This window comes from Ascaphus truei, chromosome 1 (genome assembly GCF_040206685.1).
Source record: "Ascaphus truei isolate aAscTru1 chromosome 1, aAscTru1.hap1, whole genome shotgun sequence".
Classification (NCBI taxonomy): Eukaryota; Metazoa; Chordata; class Amphibia; order Anura; family Ascaphidae; genus Ascaphus; species Ascaphus truei.
Window position 1 is genome coordinate 158,633,776 of NC_134483.1, and position 12,197 is coordinate 158,645,972.

The 12,197-nt window shown below is 41.9% G+C and overlaps 1 protein-coding gene across 2 annotated transcripts in view; it reads right to left on the minus strand.

Annotated features, from left to right (window-relative positions):
* KDM4C (lysine demethylase 4C) overlaps nt 1-12,197 on the minus strand; it is a 418,437-nt gene that overhangs the window by 294,201 nt on the left and 112,039 nt on the right. For both annotated transcript variants that reach the window (XM_075596483.1, XM_075596492.1), the window contains exon 7: nt 4,093-4,196. In XM_075596483.1, the coding sequence (XP_075452598.1) occupies nt 4,093-4,196 (104 nt within the window). The remainder of the gene's footprint in view (nt 1-4,092; nt 4,197-12,197) is intronic.

Consider the following 12,197-nt stretch of genomic DNA (forward strand, 5'->3'; position numbering starts at 1 on the left):
ACTGTGGATGTGGGATAATAGCTATGAGTGCAGGCTATTGGGATGATTGATTAGTGGGCGAGTTTTAAGGTTAGTCAGTATTAAATCAGATGGTTAACACCATTTACAGGGGAAAAGATGGCAGGGAGGCGTGGGTGAGATCTGGTGTGTATGTCTGGGTTCAGGCTTAGGAAGAGTAGATAGAGGGTGTGAATAGAGGATTTGTGTGGGTGTTTTTTATTGAGGTGTAAAGAAGTTGTTGGGAGAGAGGTATATAAATAATGGTGCATTGGGGAATGGGGAAGTTGGAGAGAACAGAGACGTTCACAAAAGGAGTGAGGAAACAGTAAACAGAAAAAGCAATAGGGAGGGCATAGTGGGATACAGGAGGAGAGACTTCCTAGTTATTGGAGGATAGAAAGAGTACAAATAAGTTGCAAAGTTGTTGTTGTGCAGAGTCCAGATCTACCTCTAATCTTCACCTCCAATTTCAACTCCAAAATTAACTCTACAGACACTTTAAATGTGGCACTTATGTTACACAGCCATATGGCTCACAGCCAAGATAGACTGTCTTAAATACTCTAAAACACAGTCACTTGACTAACAATAAAAGGGAGGGATCTGCTTATTCAGCTTATACCAGACAGTTGTTAATTAGATTTAAGTTCTTTTAATTGATAGATAGAAATGTCATTATAAAGCCTCATGACATTCCCAGCAGGCCAAGATGGGGACAGCTAGGGAAGCCATAAACACAGTGCAGCCCAAAGACACTTAATTGGATATACATGATTCACTATGTATAATAACTGAGACTGTGTATAATAAAGATGCTGTTTGAATGAATAAAGTTCCTTGCACCCATCATTGCTTATCAACATCTAGCCAGCCCCCTGAACAAGGCAACACATCCTGAGTAGCCAATATTACAGCAGCCACTGATGTAAACTCCCTGAGAGCCGGGCTGGGAGGGTTACATTCGTTTTAGGTCTACCACTGAATTCATCAGGTACCACCCTCTGAAACCCCTGTCATACCAGATGAAGATTAGCAATAGTAAATCTTCAGCTACCTGAAACACTTGGTTTAGAATACTTCAATATCGAATAGGACGACACAGGCAAATTATGTCGAAGCTGCCAAGAAGCTAGCACTACAATTTTAAACCACTTAAAAAAAAAAAATAATACAGTACTGTTTTTACTGCAAAGGGATGAAAAGTCTTTGCGGAACCAGTGGGATTAAGATTACACAATTCCATACGGATTGAAAACACCCCAAGGCAATTACCATGCTAACAACCTAAAGTACAATGAAGAACGTCAGGACGTCCATCAAAGTCAGGACGGATTCTTTGAAAAAAAGCAACCCACTACATTCCTATTGAGAAGAAGCACTGCTGTGATCTATCTTCAAGAGACACCTGCAGTGAATGTCTGTGCATCAGAAAACTCAGACTAGCATGTTCATCTGAATAGAATTGCCCCAATTCCACCCCCCGAAAAATCCATAAGGCTGGCTCGATTTATTTGTGATATGATGAATACAATAGAATTATTTTTCTTATATTCACTCGCTCTATAGATCGTTATTTGACTTGGGTTGAATACTGAAAAAATAATTTTATGAGTTCCTGGCTACCTTTTGAGACAAAAAGTCAGGTATTCTTTATTTACTAAAGTAGAATAGACATTTTAAACATGTGCAGAAGTTTTAATATATTTTATATGCATAAATAAATTGACCTAATTAAATATTCATTTTAATTAGCACATTTATTATAGTGTGACTCATTAGAGGATCCATTTATTTATATTGCTTAAGTATGGATATCATTTTTAGTACTAAAAAGTAATTCCTAGATAATACTGTAATAGTATCATAAAATAGAGTATAATTATAATTTTGATTTACATTTCTAACGAAACTATTACGTTTTATGAAGGGGTGGGAGGTTTGACAATAACAATGGCCAAATGTTTATGGGCATCCCAAGTAAAAAGGCTGAGGCTTCAGGATACACACAATTTCCCGATTTAGGTTCAAAAAGTGAAAAGGAAAAGTAAGTGCCCACTAAGATGCAGCAGCTACTAGCACAAACAGATATGGCTGTGGTTTACCAACACGATTGGCAAAACAGATGTTCTTTAAATGTTTAGACCAAGGAACCAGCTACCCTTGTTAAAATGTCATCTCATTAAAATGGCCCCCTCCAAGGTCAGTAGGACCACCCCTAATGTCTTCTAACCACCTTCAACATGTCTGGATGTGCAGAGCTGTGGAATCCGAGTGCCCAAAGTCTTAAACAGGTGACCGACCGGTTTATCAGGAGTTTAAACTTTTAAATATTCCAACCCTACTAATAACAGCATATGAAATACACAACGAAAAGGGGGGAGGTGCAATGGGGCACAGGAACCATTTACTTTAAAGCACAAATTGCCATTTAGTTACCTGCCCTTCAAGGCAACAAAGATTTGCAATAAAATAAATGTGTGATTCATTGTAGTTGTATCATGAAGTGGGACACGACGACTCTATTTATAGGACCTATATTTGAACATAATATGCTAGCTGTGCAATATTAGAGGACAATTCAACTCTGCCCTTCAGTTTACAGTCAAATGTTTGGTGGCCAAAACTCAGATATATAAAGTGACTTGCCAAAGAGTAACGGGAAGCAAGCACTGATATCTCCAGCTGAAAAAATTCAGTTTTATTCTACAGTCTCCTACTAATGATTAAAGGTTTCAGGGTAACGCAACATTTTGAAAGAGAGACTGTGCAGCTTTTGCCACTTAAATTGCCAACCCTGTCCTTATTACACGGCAGACTCTTCTTTCTTATGAAACCAAATGTAACAGCAAGTTAAGCAAGTCTGGCTGTTCAGAAAGCAGATGTATCACTAATCTGCTACATTAGGCCTCGGGCATGGTCAGCGCCACCAGTGAGCCCCTGCAGCCGCAATGAGAGCGGCTTTAGTAGGGGCTCGCCTACGCAAGCGTGCAGAAGCGTAGGTCTTCTCCAAATTTTAGATTTCGCGCTCATGGGAGCGCAGGGCCGGTCACGTGACCGGTTCGCCCAATGAGGGCGAACCAGCTCCGTGACGTCACTGGCCCGCCCCCCGACACGCCCACGGACGGCGCGCTAACCAAGGCCAGGGAAAGCACCCGCTTTCCCTCAGCCTCAGCGCGCCTCCGTACGGCTGCTGCAACCCTGGACGCAGCCTTATACAGAGAAAAAAACCTGCACATAACCCGTGATTTTATTTGACAGACAATTAAAAGATAGTTTATGGTTTCACACAACCTGATATGACCAATTTAAAAATATAAAACAAATTCATATATTTCTTTTCTGTCAAAATCATTTCTAAAGACATTAAAATAAGTGAATCTAATAATCTCCCCCGCTTGTATTTTTTTTTAATTTCTTACTGTTTCAACTGTGTATTGAACTCTCTTCCAAGATCTCTTGAGTTGAGATAGATTTCTTTTTTTGTTAGAATTACAATAAATCGATTAGCAGTAATCAGTATTTTCGTCACGTTATGTTTGTGTTCAAGATGATGTACCCAAGCACTATGGGCATATTTACCAAGCTGTACTATTCCATAAGACACCTAGCACTGGAAGAAACCTTATGCCCATTCACTTAGACAGTAAGGTGTCTTCTCTGTGCTGGGAAGTGTCTTGCATAGCACCACTTGGCAAATAAGGCCCTATATGTATTTAACCCTTTGGTTGTCAGAGGGCCCGCTGCGCCAGAGTGCTTCTGCCTCTCTCCAGCATTCGTGTCCACGTGATCGCTCCATTACGAATGTTGGAACGAAAGAGGAGTCTTACTCTTCCATAGCACTTCTCCACTAAACGCAATCTCCCCTACAAAAACGGGCATTAAAATGATGACTTTGCTACTTAGTCATGGGGTCCCTGGAGTCCCGGACCCCGCAACATAGTAGCTACGAATAGAAGAACCCAAGGGGTAAAATAGCAAATAATAAAACGCTGCCTTAGCTCCTATTCGAGTGAAACATTAAATACAGCGCCTCTAGTGGAAAAAAAAACAAGATGTATTTTAAAATGAACTAGAAATAACTGGCTAATGTACCTTGTTAAAAGGAATTCCATATTTCTTCAGTATTGATGGAGATATAAGAGTCATTTTGTGTCGAAGAAAGGCATCACATCCTTGGGAACTGCTAGGGAAGAAACCTATTTAAAAAAAAAAAAAGATAACAGAAAAATGAAAAAAAAATCTGCTTCAAATAACAATACATTTGTTTAGTCATTGATCAGTCTTAATAAATCTTAATACAAAGTTTATTATCCTCACCATTTGGTTCAACGCTTAGAAATTAAACCATCTCCTAAAGCTTACATCTCCGTGTAAAAAAAAACAAAAAACAACCCCCAGTGTTTGTGTGCATTTTTTTTGTTTGTTTGTTTTTTTATCTAGCAGGAATAATAACTCAATGTCCCATGATTTAACGACAAAGCTATATACAGACACAGAAAGTGGCAGCAGCCCACCAAGAGCAGCCCTGCAAAATTGCAAAACCCATTTGAAGGCCCACCTCCAACTCATTTTCCAAGGCAAGTCAATTTTTACTCCTGTGGCTAGAGCACCGATTTTCCACTAGGGTCCCGTGGCTGGCAGGGGTGGAGAGCTGAACATCTGTCCCATTGGCTCCCCAGCTCCCCATGCAGCAGTCCGGTGATCACTGCAATCCTCTCCCTCCTCCTATTGGTGCCGGAAGTTGGCTCCAAGGAGGGAGCTGCAGTCCCCGGACAGGAGCAGCACTGGAGAACATACCCCAAGGTATGATTGTTGGGTGTGTGTAGTTGGGTTTTAGTGGAAAGAGAGAGAAGAACGAGGGAAGACTAAGGGGAGGAAGAGAGATAAGGGGGAGTGTAAGGGACAAAAAAAAGAGAGGGAGAGTAGAAGAGAGGAGGAAGAGGAGGTTGTGTTTCCCTAGAAATTCACAATATAATTCTAGGGTTCCTTAACCAAGAAAAGGCTAAAAAAACAACTGGCCTAACGCAATGCCTTCTTGAGTAAATAAAAATACTATTTGTCTCAGAAAGGTCCGTAACCCTGTCTTTCCCCATTATCGCTTATCGCTTAGAAAACAGTGCTTCTAATGCAACTAGGGATTCTGCAAACATGCAAACAAGCAGTGTGTCACTCCATTTGAAACGGATAAGTAAAGAGTAACACACAGTGTTCATTTGCATGGCATTATCCAGAATCCCTGGCTGCAGTAGAAGCATTGTTTGCCAAGCGATAATGGGTTGACAGGGTTGCAGATCTTTCTGAGAGATGCAAAAGCACCACAAATAGTATTATCACACACACACGTATGGGAGCTATTACAGACAGTTCACATGTATGAGAGCTGCTGTTGGGCAGCCGTTGTGACGAGTATCCCTATTAGGACCAGTGACGATAACGGAGTGACATTAGCAGACTTCCCGATGTACGTTTCGTGTGTACAGCTTTCTCAAGAGTAAGTCACTCATTTACCATGCTGGTATCCCACGACATAGATCTACGGACTAGATTATCGTTTACGGTCTCTGATATGACTAAGTTATCTACTGTATATAAAGCCACTTATCTGACTCTGTGGTCCTTGGCCTCCGTTACTCTACTAGATAAGCAAGTGCTTGTTATTGGAGGCTCCTTATCCTGGCCTACTCTATCTATCTATCTATCTATCTATCTGACCCTCTGAATTTTAATCACCCTGTGTTTTGTATATTACCACCCTTAGTGCATCCACACACGTTTCTTGAAGCTGAGCGGGTGTCTCCCGCGTGTGTATTCAAATAAAGAGTTATGTCTGCACACCAAAATATGTATAATAAAAGCAATATACTTGCGATTAGAGGTACCGGTGCTCCGTGGTTCAGGGAAAAACCTGTCTGGTGTAATATCAAAGTATATGAACAAAGTGGAGAATCCAGGGCACTACGGATTTGTAGAAAATAAATTTATTCTAGGCCAAACTCAAGTGACTGGCCAGTCACTTGAGAAAGAGCTTTGTACAGCTCGAAACGTTGTGTGTGCCTAGAATAAATTTCTTTTCTACAAATCCGTAGTGCCCTGGATCCTCCACTTTGTTCCCGCGTGTGTATGTCGCGCACGTGCGTGTGACTGGTGGGGTTATTCACAAAGGTCCGTTGTGAGTTAATACCCCAGATCCGCATTAACTGCCATTCAAGTCAATGACAGTTAAGGCAGGATCAGTCCATTAACCCATAGCGGAGGTTAGTTAGGTGTACACAGTGTGGAGGCACTGGAGGGTTAAAAATAGCAGCTCTCAGTACTCAAACATTTTTTAAATGTACATTTATACGGACTCTGTATATCGAGATGAGATTACATTTAAAAGGCAGGACAACATATGAAGTTTTGTCATCAACTTTATTTAACTTTTTTACAGGCAATCAGCATAGCAAAATTAGGAGACAATCATGGATACATTTGTTTTAAAAAGACCAAATTTATAAATGTCAAGTCATCAGGGACTAATAATCCTTCATTCTGCCCAATCGCACAGATAAGGATATCCTCTAGACGAAGATGAATTACATGTACCGAACAAGTGCCACACTGAAAATAGCTTCAGTGAAAATATTGCAGGGATAGTTTTCTACGGGCTGTCATCTCATGTCTGCATAGGTTTGCCCAGTCTACGCCCAGTATCACAGTTGGAGACTTAGAGTTGGTGGTTGGCCTTAAGCCTGTGCTCTCATTCCTCTGCATACAAGACTGAAAGCTATTCCAGACTAGGTCTTTACCACATGTGCACACCAGGCTTGTCAATTCTGTGTGTACTACAAGACTCTTAATTTCATAACAGAGATCTCCTGGTGTTCTGCTAGTATCAATTATACATAAAATTGCAGGGTAAAAAGATCTGAACTTCCGTCTCCAGAAAATAATAAAACTAGACTACAGGAGCCGACACCCTATACGACGCCGTAGTCTGACTAGCCCAACACTTGTTTTACCACTTCTTCCAGGGTACATGTAATTTATCATCACCTGGAGGACTCGTCTAAAGGATTATCTTAATCTGAGAGATTCGGGAGAATAAACACAAATAGAGATAAGGGTCCACCTCTGGCGGGACGATTAATGCAGCATTTTCTCTTCACACGCATCTCAATATTACTGTATACAGGCATACCCCGCATTAACGTACGCAATGGGACCAGAGCATGTAAGTAAAGCGAAAATGTACTTAAAGTGAATCACAACCTTTTTTCCACTTATCGATGCATGAACTGTACTGCAATCGTTATATACGTGCATAACTGATGTAAATAACGCATTTGTAACAAGCTCTATAGTCTCCCCGCTTGCACACAGCTTCGGTACAGGTTGGGAGCCGGTATTGCTGTTCAGGACGTGCTGACAGGCGCATGCGCGAGCTGCTGTTTGCCTATTGGGCGATATGTCCTTACTCGCGAGTGTACTTAAAATGAGTGTCCTTAAACCGGGGTATGTCTGTACTGAGGTTTCATTTGGAGGAGATCTTTGATCTGTGAGGTATCTGGGTGTAGTTTTACAGTGGTAATGGGGACTCATATGCAAGAAAATTTTATACACTGGACAGTGTTAGCTTTCCCCATTTACTATGTACATATCTACAAGGAGAGAACACCTATAAATATACAAAGATCCAGCACTATTTCCCTGAAATACAGTAGATGTTGAACAGTACAATTGGATCAGAAATCAGTTTCTTAAAGATCACAAAGAGACTGTGGATTTTAGCCTCAAAGAAGAATTGACAGATATACTCAAAATGACTGCATTTTAAAACAAAGATGCAGACATGTGTTGCTGAATACTTTCTGGGCCTCACTCTAAGAAACACTAATCAATTGCAAATAAAGATTTGGTGATCCTTCTTCAGTTTTTAACATCATAACTTGAGTTGGGTTTTTCAGCTTTTAACGAAAATTAAGACATTAAGAAAAATATGAGAATGTTTACTCTCTCTTGAAGGGGAAATGAGGGTTCTATTGAGCCAAGAATTGACATTATCTGCACAAAGCATCAAGCTCAAGTGCTTCATTAGCTGTGGCCAACAGTAGAAGCCCTTCACAACCACCTGCCAAAGTTTATGAATTCTATTTAACTTTTTTTTGTTACTATAGACGGACGCTCACAGAAGTACACAATTGGAGACTTTTGTAAGGTGAAATTATAACAAGGCTTTATTGTGCCTTTTCCTTAACACCAGGAAACCATCCAAACAAGGGGGAAACAAAGCTTCTATTCACTTGGGAGTGGTTCTAGTGAAATACTATGCAATTCACAACTCCCTTAGTTAAGCATGTCTCCCAGCCCCAAACACATAGCATGAAATGAACAGATATAAAAAGTCTTGTTAATAAAAGTCTTATCTGTTAGCTGGCTGCTGTATGGGGAAGCTTCTCTGCTCTCCTGGAAACGCACCCGTGTGTGCACAGAAAATGTCAGCATCCAGGTTTAGAAGTCTTATTTGTCAGCTCCAGAGATCTGTGTTCTCTTGGTCAGTCTCTCCTGTGAGACTCAAGAACCTCTGCTCTGTCTCCAAAGTTCAGCTCACACGTGAGCTAAGGAGTCACTTCCTGTCTCAAAGGCAGGCTTTTTCTACCACCTGTAATCAGGCAGGTGGTGTTAGTTAATTTGCTACCAGCAGTTAACCACCACACTGCTGGATTAGAGGCACATTTGTGAACAGGGATAAGTCCCCTGTTACAGTTACTTATGTAACAAAGTTTTCCCCCCTCTCTGGAATATGTACTACTAGTTACTGCTGTTTGTGGTGCGGTCATATCTGTGAGGGTCCAGGAGAGCTGAGTAGTCCGCGATGGTGTGGGGAACAGGACAGGCTTTTGGTGATCTTTAGTCTTCATTCATGGGCGTCAGCGCCTCCAGTTGTGGTGGGCTTAAGGATTTCCAGAGACTGTCCTCAACAGAACAGACTTCTTTCACATCCCTGCCCAATAGACTGTAGACTCAGGCAGGAGTATATAAAACAAAGGGCTTTATTTGGGCAGTCACTGCAGATGCAGATGGATGTCAGGGGGTCACATGCCTCTGGATGGTGCTGGGCTTTCTGGTAGTCTTGTGGCCTCTCATCTGTCTTTTACCAGCCAGCCCAGGAGGGACTGACTGGCATGTCTCACTCCCAGCCAGGAGGAGCAGCAGCACACACCTCCTCTCCCTAGGAGGGGTAGGAGAGAACTCCTTATAATTTGGCACTTCCTCTCTGAGACTCCAGAGGGGAGGGCACAAGGTCTGTACCATAATTGGCTGTGCACACACTCCGAGTCACCACCACTTCTTTCACACAGAGAGTCAGCATGAGGGGGAGAGGGGTCAATGCCCCTGGGATAGCCTGCCACAGTCTGTAGCTATCAGGGCTTACATGACAGGAGGCAGAGAAGCAGTCTGGACCAGACATTTGAGAGACCAGCCTAAGTGTGAAAAAGAATCGGTTCTATTTCATATTTAAGCACAATAGGAAGTATAGCGCACAGCAAAGAGAATGGGTCAAAAAGTGTATAAAAAAATGAGCTTTATTCGTCCATTAAAAACGGAGGTCTGACAATCCTCCTACATGTTTCGTGCAATATAAAGTGTGCTATTGCACGAAACATGTAGGAGGATTGTCAGACCTCCGTTTTTAATGGACAAATAAAGCTCATTTTTGGATACACTTTTTGGCCCATTCTCTTGGCAGTGCGCTATACTTCCTATTGTGCTCATCTTCAGTTCATCACTAGCAGCACGCTTACATAAGGCACAGGATGGTGGCATTTCTAACATGTGAGTACACTTACAATTGTTCAACTCATGTGGTTTAATAGTGGTCCTGGGACTATCCCAAAGAGGTATACCCCCTTACACTTTCCCTTCAGGGTTATATGCTGTCTCTTTAAAGGACTCCATACCATCTGGGTGTTGTTTTCAGAAGAATACTCACCATCTAGTTATTATTGGCCCTATACCCTGTGCCTTTAATCATTCTCTAATTTTTAGAATACTTTACAGTGATTCGGCGCTAGAGCTTGTATACCACTAAACTTTCTATTTCATATTTAAAATAGTCTTAATTGAGAATTATTTCAATTATTCATTTTTTGTTGGTTTAGGTTCTGTCTATTGTAGGGGTTCCTAAATAGTGGCGCCTTGGGAGAAAAAATAAAAAAAATAAACTTAAAAAAAGAGATTGAGAACCACTGATCAAACTGAACTGCTATACTGTAGGACAGGGGTGCGCAAACTGGAGGGGCGAAAACTTTTTCAGGGGGGGGCGCAGTGGTTGCAGAGGCCCCGCGCTCTTCCTCCAAGGCATTTATATTAAATGCTGGGGGATCGCGTGAGGCCTCTGCAACGCATCACTATGGCAACACGGCGTCAAATGACGCCGAAGACAAGTTAAGGAGGGGGATGCGAGCAGGGAGGGAGAGCAGGCAGGGGGGCGCGGCGGGGAAAGTTTGCGCAAATGTTGGGAAATAAGAGACGAAAACTGGAGACATGTAAAGAAGTGGAGGTGCAAAAGTGGCTCGGTGTTGCCATACCTGTGCTAATCATGTGAGGTATTAGCAGAAATAAGGAATTGTATGCAGAATTAGTGATACTAAATACAGCTGCAAATCAATATGTAACAATATGTGCAGTTACAAGGCGACATGGTTCATGTTATATCTGAAAATGTCTCACCTCAACATCAGACCACACAAGCACACAGTAGTACACTATGTCAGTCGCACTTGACCAGGCAGCAGGAAAAGTGGAAAAGATTGTATTCCAAAAATATAATTTCCCCTACATTACAGTTCTGCCAGGCGTCAAATCCTTCCCATCATTCCCATTCGTACAATTCCCGACATTCATCTTCCCCTCTTTTCTTTATTTGCTCCTCTGTGCCAAGAAACTCGCAGGCAACGTTGTTGTTTTTTTTTTTTTTTTAATTTAAATAATGCATATTAGGAGTCATGAGTTGTGTCAGAATTCAATTGTGTGACGCTGTATGTCCATACAAACAAGTTAGTCATTGCTCACACAAGTAAGTGTTCTCTGGACTGGACTCCAAGCATATGAACACATGAAAAACCTATGTGATTGCTACTGCATATGAAAGGATACTTTCCAGATATGCCATGCGGAAAATAATTATCTTGTGCTTCTGACTGGCCAGCAAAATAAATATAACACCGGCACAGCAATGCTTCTGAGAGTCTAATTTGCGATATTTAATGGAAGCTTCAGAAACAGAAAGCCTGCGTTTCTTTAAATGATGGACCCATCTGTCTCAAATAATGACCATTTTAAAAATCTTGAAAGATCAGAGATCATCTGGTAAAGTATGGTTTAGATAACACACGTCCCCTGCTGCAGTTTCTTCCAATTTATTCTTATGTCAGGTAATGTATTCCTCATTCTAATACGAGTTAATTTTATAGGCATAAAAACTGAACAGGCTCGAGAGAAGTCATAAATATCATTTAAAAAATGTGCATTGTAACAAGAAAGAAAGAAAAAAAAAAAAAAGCATTGGGGAATGTGAAATTAAAAAAACGGCTTCATAAATAATAATAATTCACTGTATATGCAAGGCCATAAATATGCACATCACATACGCAAAGTGAGACAGAAAGCCGCACAGACAGCAATTAGAACCACGATTGTCTGAAATACATTTTACAGAAAAGCAGCAGAAAAACTGCACTCAAACACACTTCTTTGACTATACCTATACTCGGGATATACTTACTGTTCAGCAGCACGGTATCGGCAATAAATGCAAAATATTTTCACTGCGCATGGGGAGCACTGCACTGAATTATGAGGCACAACTATACAGTAGTGGGCAGCAAAATGTTGTGAGGAGCCACGGAAGGGGAAGGGGGGCTGACTATCATAGGGAGAAGAAGCAGTGGGGAAAGAGCACGAGGGGGGTGGGTTGAAAGAGCACAAGGGGGGTGGGTGGAAAGAGCACGAGGGGGGTGGGTGGAAAGAGCACGAGGGGGGTGGGTGGAAAGAGCACGAGGGGGGTGGGTGGAAAGAGCACGAGGGGGGTGGGTGGAAAGAGCACGAGGGGGGTGGGTGGAAAGAGCACGAGGGGGGTGGGTGGAAAGAGCACGAGGGGGGTGGGTGGAAAGAGCACGAGGGGGGTGGGTGGAAAGAGCACGAGGGGGGTGGGT